General features: G+C 45.4%; 1 protein-coding gene across 1 annotated transcript in view; it reads right to left on the bottom strand.

Moving 5' to 3' along the window:
- LOC121291255 overlaps positions 1-24,367 on the bottom strand; it is a 76,943-nt gene extending 52,576 nt beyond the window's left edge. The window contains exons 1-5 of the mRNA XM_041212328.1: positions 24,155-24,367; positions 17,881-18,141; positions 4,336-4,611; positions 3,940-4,218; positions 313-432 (exon numbers count right to left, since the gene is read on the bottom strand). Coding sequence (XP_041068262.1) covers positions 313-432; positions 3,940-4,218; positions 4,336-4,611; positions 17,881-18,141; positions 24,155-24,206 — 988 coding nt within the window. The 5' untranslated portion in view covers positions 24,207-24,367. The remainder of the gene's footprint in view (positions 1-312; positions 433-3,939; positions 4,219-4,335; positions 4,612-17,880; positions 18,142-24,154) is intronic.

Genomic DNA, 24,367 nt, shown 5'->3' with positions numbered 1-24,367 from the left:
CTCACTCTGTCCCCTCAGTTCCACATTCCCCTCTCTCTCACTCTCCCCTCTCAGTGTCCTGTACTCCCAGTACTGGAGATTCCCCTACAGTCACTCTGTACCCTCAGTTCCACATTCCCCTCTCTCTCACTCTCCCCTCTCAGTGTCCTGTACTCCCAGTACTGGAGATTCCCCTACACTCACTCTGTCCCCTCAGTTCTACATTCCCCTCTCTCTCACTCTCCCCTCTCAGTGTCCTGTACTCCCAGTACTGGAGATCCCCCCACACTCACTCTGTCCCCTCAGCTCTACATTCCTATCTCAGATTCTTACCTCTCCTTTGCCATTTCCAAATGATTGTTCCGATTATCCCAAATATAGCAAGCAGTGCTGCGATCACGAGTCCAATTATAATCCCAAGTTGTGAGTGTCCCACACCGTTTTCTGGGATTTCTGAAACACATTGGAATAATACCAGGATTATACGTCTGTTATGGATTCATTCCCAGTGGATTAATCAGGGACAATTTTAACCAAAACATCTGATTGGGAATTGATGGGATTGGTGAGGACATGATGGGATTGGTTGAATATACCTTCTGCAAGTCCATCTGGACCAGATCCATAGACACTCCCTTATCCACCATGTCACTGAGCTCCTCATGAAATTCAATGAGATGAGTCCCATTCACAAATCCATCCTGTCTCTCTTTGATCAGCTGATCCTTGTCTAAATGTCTGGAACTCAATCTCTGGATATTTGTGGAGACTTTTCTGGAGCTGGATTCTCTCATTTATTTCCTGTGTTGACCATGGTGGGTTCACTGCAGTAGTTTAGGACTAAGTCCTGCTGTTGGATTGTACCGAGTGCTTCTTCTGAACTGGTTATTGTCCTGGTCTTACTGCATTTGAACATGGACTGCTTCAGTATCTGAGGGTTCGTGAATGGTGCTGAACATTGGGTAATCTTCAGTGAACATCCCCACTTCTGACCTTATGAAGGAAGGGAATTAAAGGAGCAGCTGCAGATGGCTGGGCCGAGGACCTACCCTGGGGATCTCCTGCAATGATGTCCTGGAGCTGAGGTGACTGACCTCCAACAACCATCGTCCTTTCCGCTCGATATGACCCCAACTAGTGGAGAGTTTTCCCCCTGATTCCCATTGACTCCAGTTTTGCTAGGGCTCCTTGATGCTACACTGGGTCAAATGTTGCCTTGATGTCAAGAGCAGTCACTCTTACCTCACCTCTTGAGTTCTGCTCCTTTGTGAATGTTTGGACTGATGCTGTAATGAGGTCAGGATCAGAGTTCCCCTGATGGAACCCAAACTGAGCATCTGTCAGCAGGTTTTTGCTGTATAACTGCCACTTGATAGCATTGTCAAAACCCCTTCCATCACGTTGCTGATGATTGAGAGTAGACCGATAGGGCAGTAATTGGCTGGATTGGAATCGTCCGACAAGGTTTTGTTACAAGCCTTGGTTTTCCATTGTAGAGTGAGAAGGAGAGAGAAGCTTGTGAAATACCTCCCTTATAGAAACAGTGCCTTGCAGTAATGTTACTGGATGTTTTATAGATTAAAAATCTAAAAAAACTGTTGCCTGGAAAAGGATGTTTATTTGAAAGTCTAGCTAAGTAGGAATCTTTTGGGAAATGCTGGAAGACTAAATTTAGCTGTGTAACTGAAATCTTGTGAGTTTAAGTTTTCTTTTCTTTTGTTAATAAATGTTTTAATTTAATATTTAAAATCTCTAAAAGCGGCAGTGGGATCTTTACCTCTGACTTCAGTACATACACCTTCTCATAATAAATACAAGTTGCAAATCATTGTGCTGGCTTGACCAAGTTTCCCTTTGGGATTTGGTCAGCCTGGCAATTACCACCTGCCATATCAGAGCATCCTCTTCGTAAATAACTGAGATTTTGGATTTCTTCAAGTCAAATAAAAGTTACTGCTCTCTACCGAGATGGTAACAAAGTTAGTGAGCGGCATGGGTTTTTTACAACAATCCAGTTGCTTCATGGTTATCATACTAAAACGAGCTTTTAATTCCATATTTATTAATTAAATTTAAGTCCCTGCAATTGCTGTGGTGGGATTTGACCTTGTGTTCCCCAGAGCATTAGCCTGGGCCTTTGGATTACTTAGGCCTGTAACATCTGGAACAAGACAGTGTAGCCTTAAAATTAGAGCGAGGTCATTTTGGAGCAGAAGCAGAAAGCACTTCTTCACAAAAAGGGTAGTGGAAATCTGGAACTCTCTCCCTAAATCTGTGGATGCCTGGAGGATAGGGGGGATGGGGAGGTGTCAATTGAAATGATCAATACTGAGATGGGGAGATTTCTGTTGAGAAGGGCAGCAAACAGATATAGAGTAATAGTGCGTCATGATATCACACATCCACACAAACATAGACACACTTACGGACAGGAGAGAGATAGGAAAACTGAACACATTTCCTCTTCCCACCTGTCCACAAACAGTAGGTGTTTTAAATTAGTTAGAACTTATTAGGTGGCATCGTTTCCCAATCCCCTGGATTTTCTGATCCAATTTACCAACAACCTGCAGCAAACTCACATTATGACTAACTCAGAAGCTTAGTTTAATTCACATTCAGGAAGAAACCCGGGGAAGGAGTGTCCACAATTGCCCACTCCAAACACACACGCACACATGCACACATACACGCCACACACATGTACGTGCAATCACACACACGAACCACACACACCTGCACATACACACACGTGCACAAACACACACACGCGTGCATACAAACACACATGCGCGTACACACACATCACACACACACATATGCATACACACACACCATACAAACACACGCATACATACACATGCACAGTAAATGGAGGATAGAAGATAAGATTTTTATAGTAGAAGAACCACTGAAATTAATATTGGTTCACGTGATTTCCAGAGCCCATGAGGCAAAGTCCAGAGGGCGTTTCCTTTGTGACAGGGTTCAGTTCTGATTAGTTTCTGGTTTGAGATAACAAGACATAAATCCTTGAAACAAACAATGCTGCAGCACTCTGGGCTTCTGCGCTTACACCGCTTGGCAGGCATCGATCAGAGGTTTTTAAAATTAAGCAGGCTTTGGGGGCTGGAGTGGTGGTAACTGACTGGAATCCTGCCCAGTTGATGTTAAACAGCAGCCTGAGGATTTCTCAGTTCTCAAAGGAATATATGGATTTCAAAATGGTCCCTCAAGTCATGTGACCTTCTTCCTCCTCAATGACTTGAAAAGGGACTTTTACCCAGTGCCAGGAACTGGCTTTGATTTCAGGACTGATTATGACCCAGTCCTTAGTTATTGAAAGGTTTAACATCCCTATTGAGGGTCTGGTGTTGGGAAGCCATTGTCTAGGCAGACTCATTGACTCCACTAGCAAGGTGAGCTTAGCAGACACAAACACCATCTTTGTTCCCCCTTCGAAATGGGCCTGGACAGTCTCAGGTGTGACATGAGTGTGTCAGCAACTCTGCAGGCTCGTCAATTTCTAATGTGTGAGTCTCCTGGTCTTTTGGGATTAAGGGGTCTGTACAATGAGATGTGATATTGCACAGCTGAGAAAATAATTATTTTGTTCTTGTAACTTCTGGGGGAGGGGAGTTGTTGCGGGGTAGCTCCCAGACAAAGAGGCAATATTGTGGTCATGTGACCGAGAGCAGCCAACGTTTATTAGTTCATCAGAAAGTCCATTTTTTAAAAACAGCAAAAGAATAAAGTTCTGGATTTCTTTTCATGACCCAGCACACACACACACACACACACACACACACACACACACACACACACACACACACACACACACACACACACACACACACACACACACACACACACACACACACACACACACACACACACACACACACACACACACACACACACACACACACACACACACACACACACACTACAGTTCCTTACCCCACTGAAAGAGCTTGCTCTCTGCCAGGCTGCTGTGTTCAATTTGACAGGAGTATTGATCCTCATCCCCAGCATTTATTTCAATCTCTTTCTGGATCTGATGGGTCCCATTGTGGTTGGGTCGAACCCCCGAGGACAGTGTCTCAGACATTACCTCTCCATTCCTTAGCCAGCTCACCTCGATGTCTACAGGATAAAACCCAGTAACCAGGCAGGAGAGAGTGAGCGGCTTGTACTGACTATTGGGGTCACTTCTGGAGATGAACACTTCAGGCTGAACTGTAATGGGAAAGGGTGAAAACACAAACAATAGACAGACACTGAATGGAATGGGAGAATGCTTTCATAGACCAGTAAAGTTAGATCAGAACATGGGAACAAAACTAAAGTAAATACCTCTTCTTCTGAGATATTCCTTTCCAACTTGTAAATATTTCTTTAAGAGGCCAACGAGTTCTTCTTCCAACTGCCATTCCCAATGCTTGTTCCAGGATTCATCCAAATTCCATTTCTCTTTAATCTTCACTGCATTGGGATTGGTTGCAACCCATCTCATTCTGTCTGGCTCTAAACTAATATAGTCATTCCCATCAAATCCAAACCGCATCAATCTCAGAACAGAGCCATCTTCAGTGACATTGACAGTCCTTATCCATTGTAGAATGTGAAATCCTGTCAGTAACAAAACAGAAATCAGCAATCAATAATTCACTGCTTGTTAGAAACGCCTTCTTGAAATTCAGACAGGACAATTTCAGCGAAACCCACTTGGTAAGGAAATTGACAGGGCAATGTGCAACACTGGTCCAACATCCCGTTAGATTTTACACTAAATTGAAGCCAGCAGAGAACAACATGGAATGTGGTGCAAATCCAGCTTTCCACTCAGTCTGTTAGCTTGATGGTCTAATGCATTATGTTAAAATTACTGCAGTTTTGGGAAATAATCACACAGGAGAGAGTTACAAACTGATCCTGGCCACAGTCTGATCAGAAGGGAAAGGGGATCTAGTATCAGATAGAAATGGGGGATTAGAATCATAGTCTGATCAGAGGGGAAAGGGGATCTAGTATCAGAAAGGAATGAGGGATTAGAGTCACAGTCTGATCTAAGTGGAGAAGGGATCTAGAATCAGATAGAAGTGGGAGATTAGAGTAACAGTCTGATCAGAGAGGAAAGGAGATCTAGTATCAGATAGGAATGGGAGATTAGAGTCACAGTCTGATCAGAGGGGAAAGGGAAACTAGTATCAGATAGAAGTGGCGGATTAGAGTGACAGTCTGATCAGAGGGGAATGGGGATCCAGTATCAGATAGAAATGGGGGATTAGAGTCACAGTCTGACCAGAAGGGCGAAGGGATATAGTATCAGATAGAAATGGAGGATTAAAATCACAGATCGATCAAAGGGGAAATGAGACTAGTATCAGATAGAAGTGGGGAATTAGAGTCACGGACAGATCAGTGGGGAAAGAGGATCTAGTCGTGGAAAGAAATGGCGGATTAGAGTCACAGTCTGATCAGAGGGGAGGCGGGATCTAGTATCAGATAGAAATGGGGGGTTAGAGTCACAGTCTGATCAGAGGGGAAAGGAGATCTAGTATCAGACAGAAATGGGGGATTAGAGTCACAGTCTGATCAGAGGGGAAAGGGGATCTAGTATCAGATAGAAATGGGGGATTAGAGTAACAGTCTGATCAGAGAGGAAAGGATATCTAGTATCAGACAGAAATGGGGGATTAGAGTCACAGACTGATCGGGGGAAAGGGGATCTAGTATCAGGTGGAAATGGGGGAATAGAGTCACAGTCTAATCAGAGGGGAATGGGGATCTAGTATCAGATGGAGTGGGGGTTAGAGTCACAGTCTGATCAGAAGGGCAAGGGGATCTAGTATCAGATAGAATTGGGGCATTAGAGTCACAGCCTGATCAGAGGGGAAAGGGGATCTAGTATCAGATAGAAGTGGGGGGTTAGAGTCACGGTCTGATCAGAGGGGAAAGGAGATCTAGTATCAGACAGAAATGGGGGATTACAGTCACAGACTGTTCAAAGGGGAAAGGGGATCTAGTATCAGAAAGGAATTGGGTTTTGAGTCAAAATCTGATCAGAGGAGTAAAGGGATTTAGTATCGGATAGAAATGGGGGGTTGGAGCCACAGTGTGTTCAGAGGGGAAAGGGTAACTTGTATCTGATAGAAATGGGGGATTAGAGTTATAGTATGATCACAGGGGAAAAGTGATCTAGTATCAGATAGTAGTGGGGGATTGGAGTCAGTGACAGATCAGAGGGGAAAGGAGATCTAGTATCGATAGAGAAGGGGTTTAGAGTCACAGTCTGATCAGAGGGGAAAGGAGATCTAGTATCAGAAAGGAATGAAGGATTAGAGTAACAGTCTGATCAGAGAGGAAAGGATATCTAGTATCAGATAGAAATGGGGGATTAGAGTCACAGACTGATCGGGGAAAAGGAGATCTAGTATCAGGTGGAAATGGGGGAATAGAGTCACAGTCTAATCAGAGGGGAATGGGGATCTAGTATCAGATGGAGATGGGGGTTAGAGTCACAGTCTGATCAGAAGGGCAAGGGGATCTAGTATCAGATAGAATTGGGGCATTAGAGTCACAGCCTGATCAGAGGGGAAAGGAGATCTAGTATCAGAAAGGAATGGGGGATTAGAGTCAAAGTCTGATCAGAGGGGAAAGGGGATCTAGTTTCAGATAGAAAAGGGGATTAGAGTCACAGTCAGGTCAGAGGCGAAAGGGAATCATGTCAGATAGGAATGGGGGATTAGATTCACAGTCTAATCAGAGGGGAAAGGAGATCTAGTATAAGATAGAAATGGGAGATTAGAGTCACAGTCTGATCAGAGTGGAAAGGGGATCTAATAGCTGATAAAAATGGGGGATAAGGATCCGTGTCTGATTAGACGGGAAAGCGGATCAAGTATTAGATAATAATGAGGGATTAGAGTCACAGTCTGATCAGAGGGCAAAGGGGATCTAGTATCATGTAGAAATGGGGGATTAGAGTCACAGTCTGATCAGAGGGCAAAGGGGATCTATTATCATGTAGAAATGGGGGATTAGAGTCACAGTCTGATCAGAGGGCAAAGGGGATCTATTATCATGTAGAAATGGGGGATTAGAGTCACAGTCTGATCAGAGGGCAAAGGGGATCTAATAGCTGATAGAAATGGGGGATAAGGATCCGTGTCTGATTAGACGGGAAAGCGGATCAAGTATTAGATAATAATGAGGGATTAGAGTCACAGTCTGATCAGTGGGGAAAGGGGATCTAGTATCAGATAGAAATGGGGGATTAGTGTCACAGTGTGATCAGAGGGGAAAGGGGATCTAGTATCAGATAGGAATGGGGGATTATAATCAGTCTGATCAGAGGGGAGGGGGGTCTAGTATCAGACAGAAATGGTGGGTGAGAGTCACAGCCTGATCTGAGGGGAAAGGGGATCTAGTATTAGATAGAAATGGGGGATTAGAGTCAGCGTCTGATCAGAGGGGAAAGGGGATCTAGGTATCAGAAAGGAATGGGGATTAGAGTCATAGTCTGATCAGAGGGCAAAGGGGATCTAGTATCAGATAGAAATGGGGCATTAGAGTCACAGTTTGATTAGAGGGGAAAGGGGATCTAGTATCAGATAGAACTGGGGGATTGGAATCAAAGTCTGGGCAGAGTGGAAAGGGGATCTAATATCAGATAGAAATGGGGGATTCGAGTAACAGTCTAATCAGAGGGGAAAGGGGATCTAGTTTCAGATAGAAATGGGGGATTAGAGTCAAAGACAGTTCAGAGTGGAAAGGGTATCTAGTATCAGATAGGAATGGGTGATTAGAATCTGTCTGATCAGAGGGGAAGGGTGTGTAGTATCAGATATAAATGGGGGATTAGAGTCAATGTCTTATTAGAGGGTCAAGGTGATCTAGTATCAGATAGTAATGGGGGATTAGAGTCAGTTTGATCACTGGGGAAAGGGGATCTAATATCAGATAGTAATGAGGGATTAGAGTCACAGTCTGATCAGTGGGGAAAGGGGGTCTAGTTTCAGATAGAAATGGTGGATTAGAGTCAAACACAGTTCAGAGTGGAAAGGGATCTAGTATCAGATAGGAATGGGTGATTTGAATCTGTCTGATCAGAGGGGAATGGGGGTGTGGTATCAGATAGAAATGGGGGGTTAGAGTCACAGTCTGATCAGAGAGGAAAGGAGATTTAGTATCAGATAGAATTGGGGGATTAGAGTCAGTGTTTTATTAGAGGGTAAAGGCGATCTAGTATCAGAAAGTAATAGGGGATTAGAGTCAAAGTCTGATCAGAGTGCAAAGGGGATCTAGTATCATATATTAATGGGGGATTAGAGTCACAGTTTGATCAGAGGGGAATGGAGATATAATATCCGATAAATATGGGAGATTAGAGTCACAGTCTGATCGGAGGGGAGAAAAGGATATAGTATTAGATAGAAATGGGGTATTGGTGTCACAGTCTGATCAGAGGGGAAAGGGCATCGAGTATCAGATTGAAATGGGGGATTAGAGTCATAGTTTGATCAGAGGGGAGAATGGGATCTAGTATCGGATAGAAATGGGGGGCTAGAGTCACAGTTTGATAAGAGGGGAAAGGGGATCTAGTATCAGATAGAAATGTGGGATTAGAGTCACAGTCTGATCAGATGGGAAAAGGGATCTAGTATCAGATAGAAATTGTTGATTAGCATCACAGTCTGATCAGAGGGGATAGGAGATCTGGTATCAGATAGAAATGGGGGGTTAGAGTCACAGTGTGATCAGACGGGAAAGGGGGTCGAGTTTCAGATAAGAATGGGGATTAGAATCAAAGACAGTTCAGAGTGGAAAGGGGATCTAGTATCAGGAATGGGTGATTAGAATCTGTCTGATCAGAGGGGAAGGGGGATGTAGTATCAGATATAAATGGGGGATTAGAGTCAATGTCTTATTAGAGGGTCAAGTGATCTAGTATCAGATAGTAATGGGGGATTAGAGTCAGTCTGATCACTGGGGAAAGGGGATCTGGTATCAGATAGTAATGGTGGATTAGAGTCACAGTCTGATCAGTGGGGAAAGGGGATCTAGTATCAGATAAAAACGGGGATTGGAATCACAGTCTGATCAGAGTTGAAAGGGGATCTAATATCAGGTAGAAATGGGGGATTCGAGTAACAGTCTAATCAGAGGGCAAAGGGTGTCTAGTTTCAGATAGAAATGGTGGTTTAGAGTCACAGTCAGTTCAGAGTGGAAAGAGGATCTAGTATCAGATAGGAATGGGGGATTAGAATTAGTCTGATCAGAGGGGAAAGGGGATCTAGTATCAGATAGAAATGGGGGATTAGAGTCACAGTCTGACCAGAGGAGAATGGGTATCTAGTATCAGAAAGGAATGCGGGATTAGTGTCATAGTCTGATCAGAGGGCAAAGGGAATCTAGTATTAGATAGAAATGGGGCATTAGAGTAACAGTTTGATCAGAGGGGACAAGGGATCTAGTATCAGATAGAAATGGGGGATTGGAATCACAGTCTGACCAGATTGGAAAAGGAATCTAAAATCAGATAGAAATGGGGGACTAGAGTAACAGTCTAATCAGAGGGGAAAGGGGGTCTAGTTTCAGATAAAAATGGGGGATTAGAGTCAAAGACAGTTCAGAGTGGAAAGGGGATCTAGTATCAGATATGAATGGGGGATTAGAATCTGTCTGATCAGAGGGGAATGGGGGCGTAGTATCAGATATAAATGGGGGGTTAGAGTCACAGTCTGATCAGAGAGGAAAGGGGATTTAGTATCAGAAAGTAATGGGGGATTAGAGTCAGTCTGATCGGAGGGCAAAGGGGATCTAGTATCATATATGAATGGGGGATTAGAGTCACAGTTTGATCAGAGGGGAAAGGATATATAATATCCGATAAATATGGGAGATTAGAGACACAGTCTGATCGGAGGGGGGAAAGGGATATAGCATCAGATAGAAATGGGGTATTGGAGTCACAGTCTGATCAGAGGGGAGAATGGGATCTAGTATCAGATAGAAATGGGGGGCTAGAGTCACAGTCTGATAAGAGGGGAAAGGGGATCTAGTATCAGAAAAGAATGTAGGATTAGTGTCACAGTCTGATCAGAGGGCAAAGGGGATCTTGTATCAGATAGAAATGGGGCATTAGAGTCATAGTTTGATCAGAGGGGAAAGGGGATCTAGTATCAGATAGAAATGGGGGATTAGAGTCACAGTCTGATCAGAGGGGAAAGGGGATTTAGTATCAGATAGAAATGGGGGAGTAGAGTCACAGTCTGATCAGATGGGAAAAGGGATCTAGTATCAGATAGAAATTGTTGATTAGCATCACAGTCTGATCAGAGGGGATAGGAGATCTGGTATCAGATAGAAATGGGGGGTTAGAGTCACAGTGTGATCAGACGGGAAAGGGGGTCGAGTTTCAGATAAGAATGGGGATTAGAGTCAAAGACAGTTCAGAGTGGAAAGGGGATCTAGTATCAGGAATGGGTGATTAGAATCTGTCTGATCAGAGGGGAAGGGGGATGTAGTATCAGATATAAATGGGGGATTAGAGTCAATGTCTTATTAGAGGGTCAAGTGATCTAGTATCAGATAGTAATGGGGGATTAGAGTCAGTCTGATCACTGGGGAAAGGGGATCTGGTATCAGATAGTAATGGTGGATTAGAGTCACAGTCTGATCAGTGGGGAAAGGGGATCTAGTATCAGATAAAAACGGGGATTGGAATCACAGTCTGATCAGAGTTGAAAGGGGATCTAATATCAGGTAGAAATGGGGGATTCGAGTAACAGTCTAATCAGAGGGCAAAGGGTGTCTAGTTTCAGATAGAAATGGTGGTTTAGAGTCACAGTCAGTTCAGAGTGGAAAGAGGATCTAGTATCAGATAGGAATGGGGGATTAGAATTAGTCTGATCAGAGGGGAAAGGGGATCTAGTATCAGATAGAAATGGGGGATTAGAGTCACAGTCTGACCAGAGGAGAATGGGTATCTAGTATCAGAAAGGAATGCGGGATTAGTGTCATAGTCTGATCAGAGGGCAAAGGGAATCTAGTATCAGATAGAAATGGGGCATTAGAGTATCAGTTTGATCAGAGGGGACAAGGGATCTATTATCAGATAGAAATGGGGGATTGGAATCACAGTCTGACCAGATTAGAAAAGGAATCTAAAATCAGATAGAAATGGGGGACTAGAGTAACAGTCTAATCAGAGGGGAAAGGGGGTCTAGTTTCAGATAAAAATGGGGGATTAGAGTCAAAGACAGTTCAGAGTGGAAAGGGGATCTAGTATCAGATATGAATGGGGGATTAGAATCTGTCTGATCAGAGGGGAATGGGGGTGTAGTATCAGATATAAATGGGGGGTTAGAGTCACAGTCTGATCAGAGAGGAAAGGGGATTTAGTATCAGAAAGTAATGGGGGATTAGAGTCAGTCTGATCGGAGGGCAAAGGGGATCTAGTATCATATATGAATGGGGGATTAGAGTCACAGTTTGATCAGAGGGGAAAGGATATATAATATCCGATAAATATGGGAGATTAGAGACACAGTCTGATCGGAGGGGGGAAAGGGATATAGCATCAGATAGAAATGGGGTATTGGAGTCACAGTCTGATCAGAGGGGAGAATGGGATCTAGTATCAGATAGAAATGGGGGGCTAGAGTCACAGTCTGATAAGAGGGGAAAGGGGATCTAGTATCAGAAAAGAATGTAGGATCAGTGTCACAGTCTGATCAGAGGGCAAAGGGGATCTTGTATCAGATAGAAATGGGGCATTAGAGTCATAGTTTGATCAGAGGGGAAAGGGGATCTAGTATCAGATAGAAATGGGGGATTAGAGTCACAGTCTGATCAGAGGGGAAAGGGGATTTAGTATCAGATAGAAATGGGGGAGTAGAGTCACAGTCTGATCAGATGGGAAAAGGGATCTAGTATCAGATAGAAATTGTTGATTAGCGTCACAGTCTGATCAGAGGGGATAGGAGATCTAGAATCAGTTAGAAATGGGGGATTAGAGTCACAGTCTGATCAGAGGGATAAGGGGATCTAGTGTCAGATAGGAATGGGGGATTAGAATCACAGTCTGATCAGAGGGGACAAAGGGATCTAGTATCAGATATCAGTGGGGGATGGAATCACAGTTTGATCAGAGGGGAAAGGGGATATAGTATCAGATAGAATTGGGCATTAGAGTCACAGACAGATCAGAGGGGAAAGGGGATCTAGTATCAGATAGAAATGGGGGTTTAAGATCACATTCTGATCAGAGAGGAAAGGATATCTAGTATCAGAATGTAATGGGGGATTAGAGTCACAGTCTGATCAAAGGGGAAAGGGGATCTTCTATCAGATAGAAATGGGGGGCTACAGTCACAGTCTGATCAGAGGGAAAAGGTATCTAGTATCAGAAAGGAATGGGGGATTAGAGTCATCGTCTGATCAGAGGGGAAAGGGGATCTAGTATCAGATAGAAATGGGGGATTAGAGTCACCATCTGATCAGAGGAGAAAGGAGATATAATATCAGGAAAATATGGGGGATTAGAGCTCCGAGTCTGATCAGAGGGAAGGAAGTGATCTCGTATCACATAGAAATGAGGGATTAGAGTCACAGTCTGATCAGAGGGGAAAGGGGATCTAGTATCAGATAGAAATGGGGGATTAGATTCACAGTCTGATCAGAGGGATGAAGGGGTCACGTTTGCGATTGGTACGAGGACAGGGGGAGGGATTTGGTCATTGGGGTTAAAAGAAAGCTATGGTGATCACGTGAGAAAGAGATGCATATCACAGAATCACAGAATCACACAGTGCAGAAAAGGCCCTTCGGCCCATCGTGTTTGCACCGACACATGAGAACACCTGACTTACCTACGTAATATAGGGTCAGTCTCTGTCTCCAAATAATGCTCAGGCTATTTAGACAAATAAGAGAGGACACTTCACTGTTAATAACAAATAGAGAGGACACTCCACCATTAATAACAGATACAGAGAGAGGACACTCCACCATTAATAACAGATACAGAGAGAGGACACTCCACCATTAATAACAAATGCAGAGAGAGAACACTTCACCATTAATAACAAATAGAGAGAGGATACTTCACCATTAATAAGAAATAGAGGGAGGATACTTCACCATTAATAACAAATAGAGAGGATACTTCATCATTAATAACAAATAGAGAGGATACTTCACCATTAATAACAAATACAGAGAGGATACTTCACCATTAATAACAAATACAGAGAGGATACTTCACCATTAATAACAAATAGAGAGGATACTTCACCATTAATAACAAATACAGAGAGGATACTTCACCATTAATAACAAATACGGAGAGGATACTTCACCATTAATAACAAATAGAGAGGATACTTCACCATTAATAACAAATACAGAGAGGATACTTCACCATTAATAACAAATAGAGAGGATACTTCACCATTAATAACAAATAGAGAGGACACTTCACCGTTAATAACAAATAAAGAAGATACTTGACTAAGGAGCCTTTGTGCATTCCTGCAGTGCATCTTGTAGATGGTACACACTGCTGTTACTGTGTGTCAGTGGTGGAGGGAGTGAATGTTTGTGGAAGGGGTGCCAATCAAGCGGCTGCTTTTTCATGAATGGTGTCAAGCTTCTTGAGTGATGTGGGAGCTGCACTCATCCAGGCAAGTGAGGAGCTTTCCATCACACTCCTGACTTGTGCCTTGTAAATGGTGGGCAGTCTTTGGGGAGTCAGGAGGTGAGTCACACACTGCAGGATTCCTCACCTCTGACCAGCTCTTGTAGCTACAGTATTTATATAGCTAGCCCAATTCAGTTTTGGTCAGTGGTAATCCCCAGAGTGTTGATGGTATGAGATTCAGTGATGGTAATGCCATTGAATATCAAGGGGGGATGGTTACATTCTCTCTTGTTGGAGATGATCATTGCCTGGCACTTGTGACGTGTGAATATTACGCCTCAATTATCAGCCCAAGTCTGAATCTCTTCCAGCAATTAATGCATTTGGACATGGACTGCTTCAGTATCTGAGGAGTCATGAATGGTGCCGAACATTGTACAATAATCAATGAACATCCCAACCTCTGTCCTTAAAATGAAAGGAAAGTCATTGATGAAGCAGCTGAAGATGGTTGGGCTGAGGACACTACGCTGAGGAACTCCTGCAGTGATGTCCTGGATCTAAGATGACAGACCTCCAACAACCACAACCATTTTCCCTTGTGTGAGGTATGACTTTAACCCATGGAGAGTTTCCCCCCAATTCCCATTGACTGCAGTTTTGCTAGGGCTCCTTGATGCCATACTTGGTCAAATACGCCCTTAATGTCAAGGGCAGTCACTCTCACCTCGCCTCGGGAGTTCAGCTCTTTCATCCATGTTTGGATCAAGGCTGTAAATAGGTCAGAAGCTGAGTGGCCCTGGTGGAACCCACACTGTCAGTGAGCAGGTTATTGCTAAGCAAGTGCCGCATGATAGCACTGTTGATAACCCCTTCCATTACTTTACTGATGATGGAGAGTAGACTGATGGGGCGGTAATTGGTCGGGTTGGTTTTTGTGTACAGGACATACCTGGGCAATTTTCCACATAGTCGGGTAGATGCCAGTGTTGTAGCTGTACTGAAACAGCTTGGCTAGGGGCGCGGCAAGTTCTGGGGCACAAGTCTTCAGGATTATTACCGGAATATTATCAGGGCCCACAAACTTTACAGTATCCAGTGCCTCAGCCATTTCTTGATATCATGTGGAGTGAATTGAATTGGCCAAAGACTGGCATCTGTGATGCTGGGGACCTCCGGAGGAGGCCGAGATGCATCATCCACTCGGCATTTCTGGCTGAAGATTGTTGCAAATGCTTCAGTCTTATTTTTTGCACTGATGTGTTGAGTTCCCTCATCATTGAGGATGGGGATATTTGTGGAGACTCCTCCTCCAGTGAGTTGTTCAATTGTCCACCAAAATTCACAACTGGATGTGGAAGGACTGCAGAGCTTAGATCTGCTCCTTTGGTTATGGGATCGCTTAGCCCTGTCTATCACTTGCTGCTTATGCTGTTTGGCACACAAGTAGTCCTTTGTTATAGCTTCACCAAGTTGACACCTCGTTTTTAGATATGCCTGGTGCTGCTCCTGGCATGTCCTCCTGTACTCTTCATTAACCAGGGTTGATCCCCTGGCTTGGTGATAATTGTAGAGTGGGGGATATGCCGAGCCATAAAACCATAAGACATAGGAGCAGAGATTAGGCCATTCGGCCCATCGAGTCTGCTCCGCCATTCAATCATGGCTGATAAGTTTCTCAACTCCATTCTCCCGCCTTCTCCCTGTAACCTTTGATCCCCTTACCAATCAAGAACCTATCTATCTCGGTCTTAAATACACTCAATGACCTGGCCTCCACAGCCTTCTGTGGCAATGAATTCCATAGATTCACCACTCTCTGCCTAAAGAAGTTTCTCCTCATCTCTGTTCTAAAAGGTCTTCCCTTTATTCTGAGGCTGTGCCCTCAGGTCCTAGTCTCTCCTACTAATGGAAACATCTTCCCCATGTCCACTCTATCCAGGCCTTTCAGTATTCTGTAAGTTTCAATCAGATCCCCCCTCATACTTCTAAACTCCATCGAGTATAGACCCTGAATCCTCAAACATTCCTCATATGTTAAGCCATTCATTCCTGGGATCATTCTTGTCAACCTCCCCTGGACCTGTCCAGGGCTAGCACATCCATCCTGAGATACGGGGCCAAAATTGCTCACAATATTCTAAATGTGGTCTGACCAGAGCCTTATAAAGCCTCAGCAGCACATCCCTGCTTTTATATTCTGGTCCTCTCGAAATAAATTCCAACATTGCATTTGCCTTCCTAACCACCGACTCAACCTGCAAGTTAACCTTAAGAGGATCCTGGACTAGGACTCCCGAGTCCCTTTGCACTCCAGATTTCTGAATTCTCTCCCCATTTAGAAAATAGCTATGTCTCTATTCTTCCTACCAAAGTTCATGACCTCACGCTTCCCCACATTGTATTCCATCTGCCAATTCTTTGCCCATTCTCCTAACCTGTCCAAATCCTTCTGCAGCCTCCCCGCCTCCTCAATACTACCTGTCCCTCCACCTATCTTTGTATCATCTGCAAATTTAGCCAGCCATGAGGTTACAGATTGTGTTTGAGTACAATTGTGCTGTTGCTGATAGCACACAGCACCTCATAGATGCCTAGACTTGAGTTGCTAGACCTGTTTGAAATCTATCCCATTTAGCACAGTGGTAGTGCCACACAACATGATGGAGGGTATCTTCAATGTGAAGACCGGACTCCACAAGGACTGTGCAGTGGCCCCTTCTGCCGATTCTGTTATTTACATATGCATCTATGACAGTTACAGTGGTGAGGACAAGATCAAGTAGTTATTTCCCTCTTGTTGGTTCCCTCACCACCTGCCGCAGACCCAGTCTAGCAGCGATGTCCTTTAGGACTCAGCCAGTTTGGTTAATAGTGGTGCTACTGAGCCACTGTTGGTGATAGACATTGAAGTCCCCCATGCCCTTGCCACCCTCAGTGCTTCCTACAATTGGTGTTCAACATGGAGGAGCACTGATTCATCAGCTGAGGGAGTGCGGTACATGGTAATCAGCAGGAGGTTTCCTTGCTCATGTTTGACTTGATGCCATAAGACTTCATGCACTCCCAGAGCAACTCCCTCCCAACTGTATGCCACCTTCGTTGGGCCTGTTCTGTCCTGGGGTTGGGATAGGATATATCCTAGAAAGGTGATGTGGTCATTGTGTGGCAGGTATGATTCCGTGAGGATGACTATGGCAGGCTGTTGCTTCACTAGTCTGTGAGACAGTTCTCTCAATTTTGGCACTAGGCCCCAGGTGTTAGTAAGGAGGACTTTGCAGGGCCTATAGGGCTGAGTTTGCCATTGTCGTTTCTGCTGCCGAGGTCGATGCTGGGTGGTCTGTCCGGTTTCATTCCCTTTTCACTTTTCCGTATTGGTTTTCTGTTACAACTGAGCATCTCGCTCAGCCACTTCAGAGAGCTTTTAACAGTCATTCACATTGCTGTGGGTCTGGAGTCACATGTAGGCCAGACCGGGTAAGGACGGCCAATTTCCTTCCCTAAAGGGCATCAGTGAACCAGATGGATTTTTATGACACTTGACAATGGTTTCATGGTCACAATTACTGAGATGAGCTTTTCATTTCTTATTTATTAGTTGAATTTAAATTCCACCAGCTGCCATGGTGGGATTTGAACCTGAACATTAGTCTGAGTCTCTGGATTGTCAGTCCTGTAACAATGCCAATACTGCCTCCCCTCAGTCCACCGCCTCCGTTCATGCCATGCTTTTCCCCATATCACTCTCTGTCTCCACTATCACCCTGTCTGCTAATGTTTCCTGCTCCTTTCTCCATTTTGGGTGTCTCTCCTTCTCCTTTGTTAACCTTTCTCTAGTCCTTCATGTCTGTCTCTCCCCTCCCCCTCACTCACTTCCCTATTTCCCTCTCTCCACATCTCTATTTTTATCAACTTGCTCAACTTCTCTCCCTCACCTTTTCCCACCATCACCCGATATCATTTATGTTTGAACCGAGAGGTGGGAATAGTCAGGAAGACAGGGCCAGGCTGCGAGGAAGAGGGAGGCCCCAGAAGCAGGAATAAAGCAGGAAGTAAAAAAACCAGGAATGGTCCACGGGATGATATGGGGTTGACTGGGAAAGTGGAAGCAGCTGGGGGTTGGAGAGTGGGCAAAACAACACAAAATCTCATTGCTTCATTACCAATGGGACAGTACCACTCCCGCTGCACATCCCCACTCCACCCCAGTTAACCTGGCCGCCAGTGGGAGATTCCAGTCTGACTGGACATACCAGCCGTGTGGTTCGTCCCTTTCGTGATCGTGTTAAAAGTCTTCTTCATTACGTCGTAACGTTCCTTTCCCAGGCGGTTGAGGTAATCCCAGTTTTCCACATTCAGATAGTCCGTTATGAACTGCTGTCTGGAAGCCATCTGCATGGTGTCACTGTCATAATAGGATAACATTACTTCATTGAGCATTGCCACACCTACAAACTCAGGGTGATCAGGAATGCCGGAGGTTCCCGTGTACAGCACTGTGAAGGAGTCAGTGTCTGTTAAAGAAGCAAATGAAGGGATTGGTTAATAAGGAATCAATGATATTTTCCAAACAGCACCAACTGATCAAGATGAATGACAACCACCTAGTGGCAATCTCCTGTAGTCCCTCACTTCGTTTTAACATCAGGATCCTGTCTGAAATGAGAAACTAGGTTTCTTTTTGATTCATGGGATGTGGGCATTGCTTGGCTAGGCCAGCATTTATTGCCCATCTCCAGAGGGCATTTAAGAACCAACCACATTGCTGTAAGTCTGGAGTCACATGGAGGCCAGAACAGCAGATTTCCTCCCCTAAAGGACATTATTAAACCAGGTGGGTTTTTACAACAATTGACAATGGTTTCATGGTCATCAACAGACTTTTAATTCCACGTTTTTCTTGAATTCAATTTTCACCATTTGCTGTGAAGGGATTCAAACTCAGGACCCTGGAGCATTATTTGGGGTCTCTGGATTACTAGCCCAGTGACAATACCAATACGCCACCACCTCCAGCTCACAGCAGCAAAGGAGATATGAGCAGCAACCTGGTGGATCAGCTCCTGTTCCCAGAGGGTGGAAGATGGGAGGCTGGCCGGGAGGTCATTGGAAAAGTGATTATGCTGGTGACAAAAAGATGGATGAGAATTTCGGCAGGAGGTGAGGGGGCTGTGGAGATGAGAGAAAGACACTGAGCTGGAAATCGATGGCCTCGGTGATGGAGAGGCTGTAATGGAGGACTTTAGAAGTGTAATCACTGTGGGAAACACGGCACTGAATCTGTGCACAGCAAGATCCCACAAAGCCAGTCTGACAATGACCAGATAAGCTGTTTTCGGTCATCCAAAAGGTGGCACATCCAACAGTATCGCACTCCCCCCACATTGCACTGGAGGATCCGTTTAAATAATGTTCTTGACTTTCTGGAGTGGGGTTTGAACCCACAACCTCTGACTCAGGGGCAGTGTGCTACCAACTAACAACCAACAACCAATGGGGCTGGGAGCTCAGCTCAGGGTCAAACAGGTCACCAAGGTTTGATTCAGCCTGAGACAATGATCAGGGAGGAGGGTGGAATCAGTGCAAGGGAATGGAGCTTGTGCTGGTGATCAAAGACATTGACTTCAGATTTTCCAAGGTTTCATTCAAGAAAATTGCAGCTGATCCAATACAGAATGCCAAACAATTTAGAGACTGTAAAGAAGCTGAGAGAGGTCAGAGCAAGGTTGACCTGAATGTTGTCAGTGTACATGTGGAGGCTGATGCTCTTGTGTTTGGATGGGGTCAGCGAGGGGCAGTAAGTAGATGAGAAATAGGAGTGGAGTAAGAATAAATCCTTGGGGGACCCAGAGAAGCCATTACAAGCGGTTCTCTGGCTACAGTTAGATAGATAAGTATTGAATGAGATGAGAGCAGTTCCACCCACCGGACTACAGGCAGTGGAGAGGTGTTGGAGGAAGATGGTGTGATCAACCATGTCAAAGGCTGCAGACAGGTCATGAAGGGATCGTTTACCTTTTATCACCATCACATGGGATGTCATTTGTGACTTTGATTAGAATCGATTCAGTACTGTGACAGGGCAGGAAATCTGACTGAAGGGATTCAAACATGGTGCTCTGGGAAAGATGGGCATGAATTTGGGAGGTGACAGCACACTCAAGGACTTAGGAGAGGAAAGGGAGGTTGGCAGTAGGTTGAAAGGACAGAAGGATGAAGCGGGGAGTTTTGAAGGTGGGGGTTGACCTTGGCAGATTTGAAATGGAGGGTTCAGCACCAGACGGCAGGAAACCATTAACCACGTTGGCTAAGATGGTGGCCAGGAGGGGATGCTGGGTGACCAGCAGTTTAATGGGGAGAGGGTCGAGAGAAGGGGTGGTGGGTCTCATGGACAGGATGAGCCAGGACAGGCCATGAGGGGAGATGGGGAGAAACTACAGAAAGGTGTTGTTGTTGGGGGGGGGGGGGTGTCAGTGGAATGTCTTAGAGGAGGTTTGGCCTGATGTGCTAGGAGAAGGGCTAAGGTGCAGCATTGGGCCAGCTGATGACATTGTCTCAATCTGAGTGATAAAGAAATCCATGAGCTCTTTGGACCCCTGGTGAGGGTGGGGGAGGTGGGAAATTGGGAAAAGGATTTAAGATGATGGTTTTCAGTAGTGACAAGAAGCCAAGGGTTATCTTTGCATTCCAGATGATGGTGGCGTGGCAAGCAGTCTTAGCAGGCGAGAGCATGACCTAGCAGTGGAGTTAGATCTGGCGGTAAATTGTTACATCAGTTACCGGTCATAAACATTCAGATCGATGTCCCTTGGACAGAAGTGGAAATGAAAGTGAAAGAGAGGAATGATTTTAATAGGGACTATGACATCAAAGATAGAGGTGAGGGTGTGATTCAGCAGAATGGCGGCTGCACAAATATCATGGTGAAATTGGAGGGCAAAAGGTAGACAGTTGAGAGTTTGACCATCCGGTTGTGAGTGGGCATATACAGAAGGAAGTGGGACTGAGAGGTGGAAAAGAGGATGTAAAAGGAAAGGTATAAAAGGAAGTGATCGGACACAGCCTCATCCATGATCAAGACCAAGGCTTTATAGAGGCCACGTGATAAGGTTACATGAAGATAAGCGGGAGAGTTTATTTGAGGAGGGGAAAAGATTAACAGAAGATAGTGAACTCGGAGTAGGGTGGGAGGTGGTGGTGGGGGGGTGGGGGGGGGGTGGTGGGGGGGTGGGGGGGGGGGGTGGCAAGTTGAGTTGGTTTCCATTCTTATCTAAGCAGACATATTCAGAGCATCACTTGCAATGTGGCTTCTCTTCCTGCTCCCTCACCGCTGCTCCCAAGGATCTAGCTTTGCTCCGTCCCATTTCTCATCCACAAGCTGCTCCTCGGTGACACCATTGGAAAAGATGAACATCAGGCTCCACATGTTCATTGCTGATGCCCTGCTCTGCTGCCAAGTGAGTTTGCTAGCCTGATGGACTGACGGATCCATTCAGACACTAGAACAACGCTGTTTCCTTGCAGGGTCTGACTGGCCACCTGGGCATTTGGGGCATTTCCTGAGGCCCCGGTGAATGCTTCAATAGCAACTCCCCCCTCCTTTACCAGGTGAATTTCTTTCAGAGGAGTCCCAGTCTGAGTTAGGGCATTGTCCTTGCACAGGTTTTATAAACTGCCCTTGAGCACACTTCTGCACAGGGCACAGTGAATAGATGAAATGATGATGGATCAGTGATCCCTCCTGCTGAACAGGAATTTGTCCTTTACTATGATCAACACTCTGAACATGAAGCCTTGCTTAAAGGGTTTAGATATTTATAAACGGAGTGATTTTATCATAACTTGTGCCACCCCAACCCTGAACTGCCTTGAAGTCCTATGTAAGAAGGCTTTCCAGTGAGTGACTATTTCTAGTTATAAATGTCTCAGCTCTATTCCCCACCACCTATTTCAGCCTCTCCACAGCCTGTGGTTTGTTGTGCCTCTTCGTTGACATCCAACTCCCAATGAGTAGAAATTTCTTCCAATTAAATATCGGGAACTCTGATGCCATTTGCCTTCGCTCCCAGCCACAAACCCAGTTTGCTCATTCCCGACACCATCCCTCTCCTTGGCCACTGCCCGAGGCTGAACCAGACTCTTCACAATCTTGCCGTCACGAGATGAGCACATGATCCAATTTGCACTCGATCATCAATTCTTCCCACTTCCACCTCCATACCATCACCCGACTTCACCCTGTCTCAGCTCATTAGCCTTTGCCACCTCCTGACTTGGCTGCTCCAGGGCGTTCCTGACCGGCACACCACATTCCAGCCTCCATAACATCGAGGTCATCAAAATCTCTGCTGCCTGTGTCCTTACTCGCACCAAGTGCCATTAATCCAACTCGCCCTGTGTTCCCTGGCCAATGTTGACTCCCAGTCAAGCACCATCTTTGGTGATGAGGGAGGGGAGTAAGACAGGCAGGAAAGTGGAGTTAGGCCATAATAATATCAGCCACGACCTAACTGAATGTTGGAGAAGGGTCAAGAAACCAAACTATCTACTTCGGAGAGAGAGTGGTACAGAGAGCGAGAGTGATACAGAGAGAGAGAGTGATACAGAGAGAGAGAGAGTGATACGGAAAGAGAGAGAGTGATACAGAGAGAGAGAGAGTGATACGGAAAGAGAGAGTGATACGGAAAGAGAGAGAGTGATACAGAGAGAGAGAGAGTGATATGGAAAGAGAGAGAGTGATACAGAGAGAGAGAGTGACACAGAGACAGAGAGAGAGTAATACGGCGAGTGAGAGTGATACGGAGAGAGCGAGAGTGGTATGGAGAAAGAGCGATACGGAGAGAGAGTGATAAGGCGAGTTAATGATAGAGATACAGTGATATGGAGAGAGAAAATGACATGAAGAAGAGAGAAAGAATGATATGGCGGAGAGAAACAGAAAGAGAGAAAGGGAAGACGATACAGAGAGAGTGAGTGATACAGAGAGAATGATGCAGGGAGTGAATGAGGGATGGACATGAAGAGAGAAAATTAGAAAGAGAGAAGAGTCAATCATGTGGAACACAGTGAGGAGGGGGAGAGGTTACACCTCAGGAGAGATGGGGTCTCTGATGGGATGGGAAGGGTGTTGGTGAAGTTTATCCTCAGCAGGTGAGCTGGGTGGGAAGGCTGGTGAGAGAGCAGGGTGAAACTGTAAGGCTGGCTGTCTCTGGGCTTGCTGTTTGTAAAGAGGCAGAAATGATTCGGATTTCAGAGAATGTTGAGAGAAGGAGAGTGATATAAAGAGAGAAAGACAGGGAGAGAGAGAGTGGTACGGTGAGAGAGAGCGATGAGGGAGAGCGATACAGAGAGAGAGGGATACGGAGAGAGGGAGAGGGATACGGAGAGAGGGAGCGAGATACGGAGAGAGGGAGAGTGATATGGAGAGAGAGTAATATGGAGAGAGAGGGAGTGATACAGAGAGAGAGTGATAGGAAGAGGGATGCGGAGTGAGGCAGTGGTATACAGAGTGAGGGAGAGGGATACGGAGTGAGGGAGAGGGATATGGAGTGAGGGAGAGCGATACGGAGATAGAGTGATACGGAGAGAGAATGTGACGTGGAGAGAGAGAGTAATATGGAGAGAGAGGGAGTGATATGGAGAGAGAGAGTGATACGGAGAGTGAGAGTGATACAGAGAGAGAGTGATAAGGCGAGTTAGTGATAGAGATACAGTGATATGGAGAGAGAAAGTGACATGGAGAAGAGAGGCCAAAAGATGGAGTAAATCTGATATAGAGGGAGAATGATATTGGGGAGAGAAACAGAAAGAGAGAAAGAGAAGACGATAAAGAAAGAGTGAGTGATACAGAGAGAATGATGCAGGGAGTGAGCGAGGGATGGACATGAAGAGGGAAAATTAGAGAGAGAAGAGTCAATTGTGTGGAATGCAGTGAGGAGGGGGAGAGATTACACCTCAGGAGAGGACGGGTCTCTGATGGGTACAAGTTGTCCGACCAGAAGCCCCGTCTGGCTCTGTCCAGCCATCAGGTTGCGAGCTCTTGATGTGGGCAACTGGTCATTTGGGGTGGTCCTCTCATGCTGTGGGAAAAATCCCAGTGTGGAGAGTGGGGTCCCTGAAGCGGCCATTAATTGGTCCCTGGAAGGAGGGTAGGCAGGTTGCCAGTCACCTCCCCCACTGCGGGTAAAATACTCATGAGGGGAGGGCAGCTGATGGGCATGGCCTCCTTGCCATAGTGCCCAATTTTACATACCCCCTGCCATCCTGTCCCCTGGGGGAAGGGGTGTAAAATTTACCCCCAAGAACCAAATAGAACCTGAAAGTCTGAAACACAGAAAATGAGGGAATGTGGGAATGAGGGAATGTGGGAGTGAGGGAATACGAGAGTGTGTTCTGCTCCGTCAGTGCAATATCATGTTCCACACAGACACTCAAATTCCCAATCCCAGGAAATTTCCTGCCCAGACCCTGAGCTAGAGAAATGAGAGGGAGAGAGAGTGAGAATGGAGGGCTGAATTCTGTACTTACCGGGAGAGACCCAGGAAAAACACAGGGAGATGGAGAAAAGGATCAGCAACATTCTGGGAATCCACTGTCCCTGTTCCAATCAGGAGCTGGGAATGAAACACTCTGAGGGGGGAAACTAATACTATTTATAAACTGGGGAAAACAACAAAAGTAACAAGTTTATCGAGACTGCATTTTGCTGTTTCAGTGTCACTTTGATCATTTCCTGATTAC

Source organism: Carcharodon carcharias, chromosome 19 (genome assembly GCF_017639515.1).
Source record: "Carcharodon carcharias isolate sCarCar2 chromosome 19, sCarCar2.pri, whole genome shotgun sequence".
NCBI classification, from domain to species: Eukaryota; Metazoa; Chordata; class Chondrichthyes; order Lamniformes; family Lamnidae; genus Carcharodon; species Carcharodon carcharias.
The sequence above is the reverse complement of the archived record's forward strand: the minus strand, read 5'-3'. Positions and strand labels throughout refer to the sequence as shown.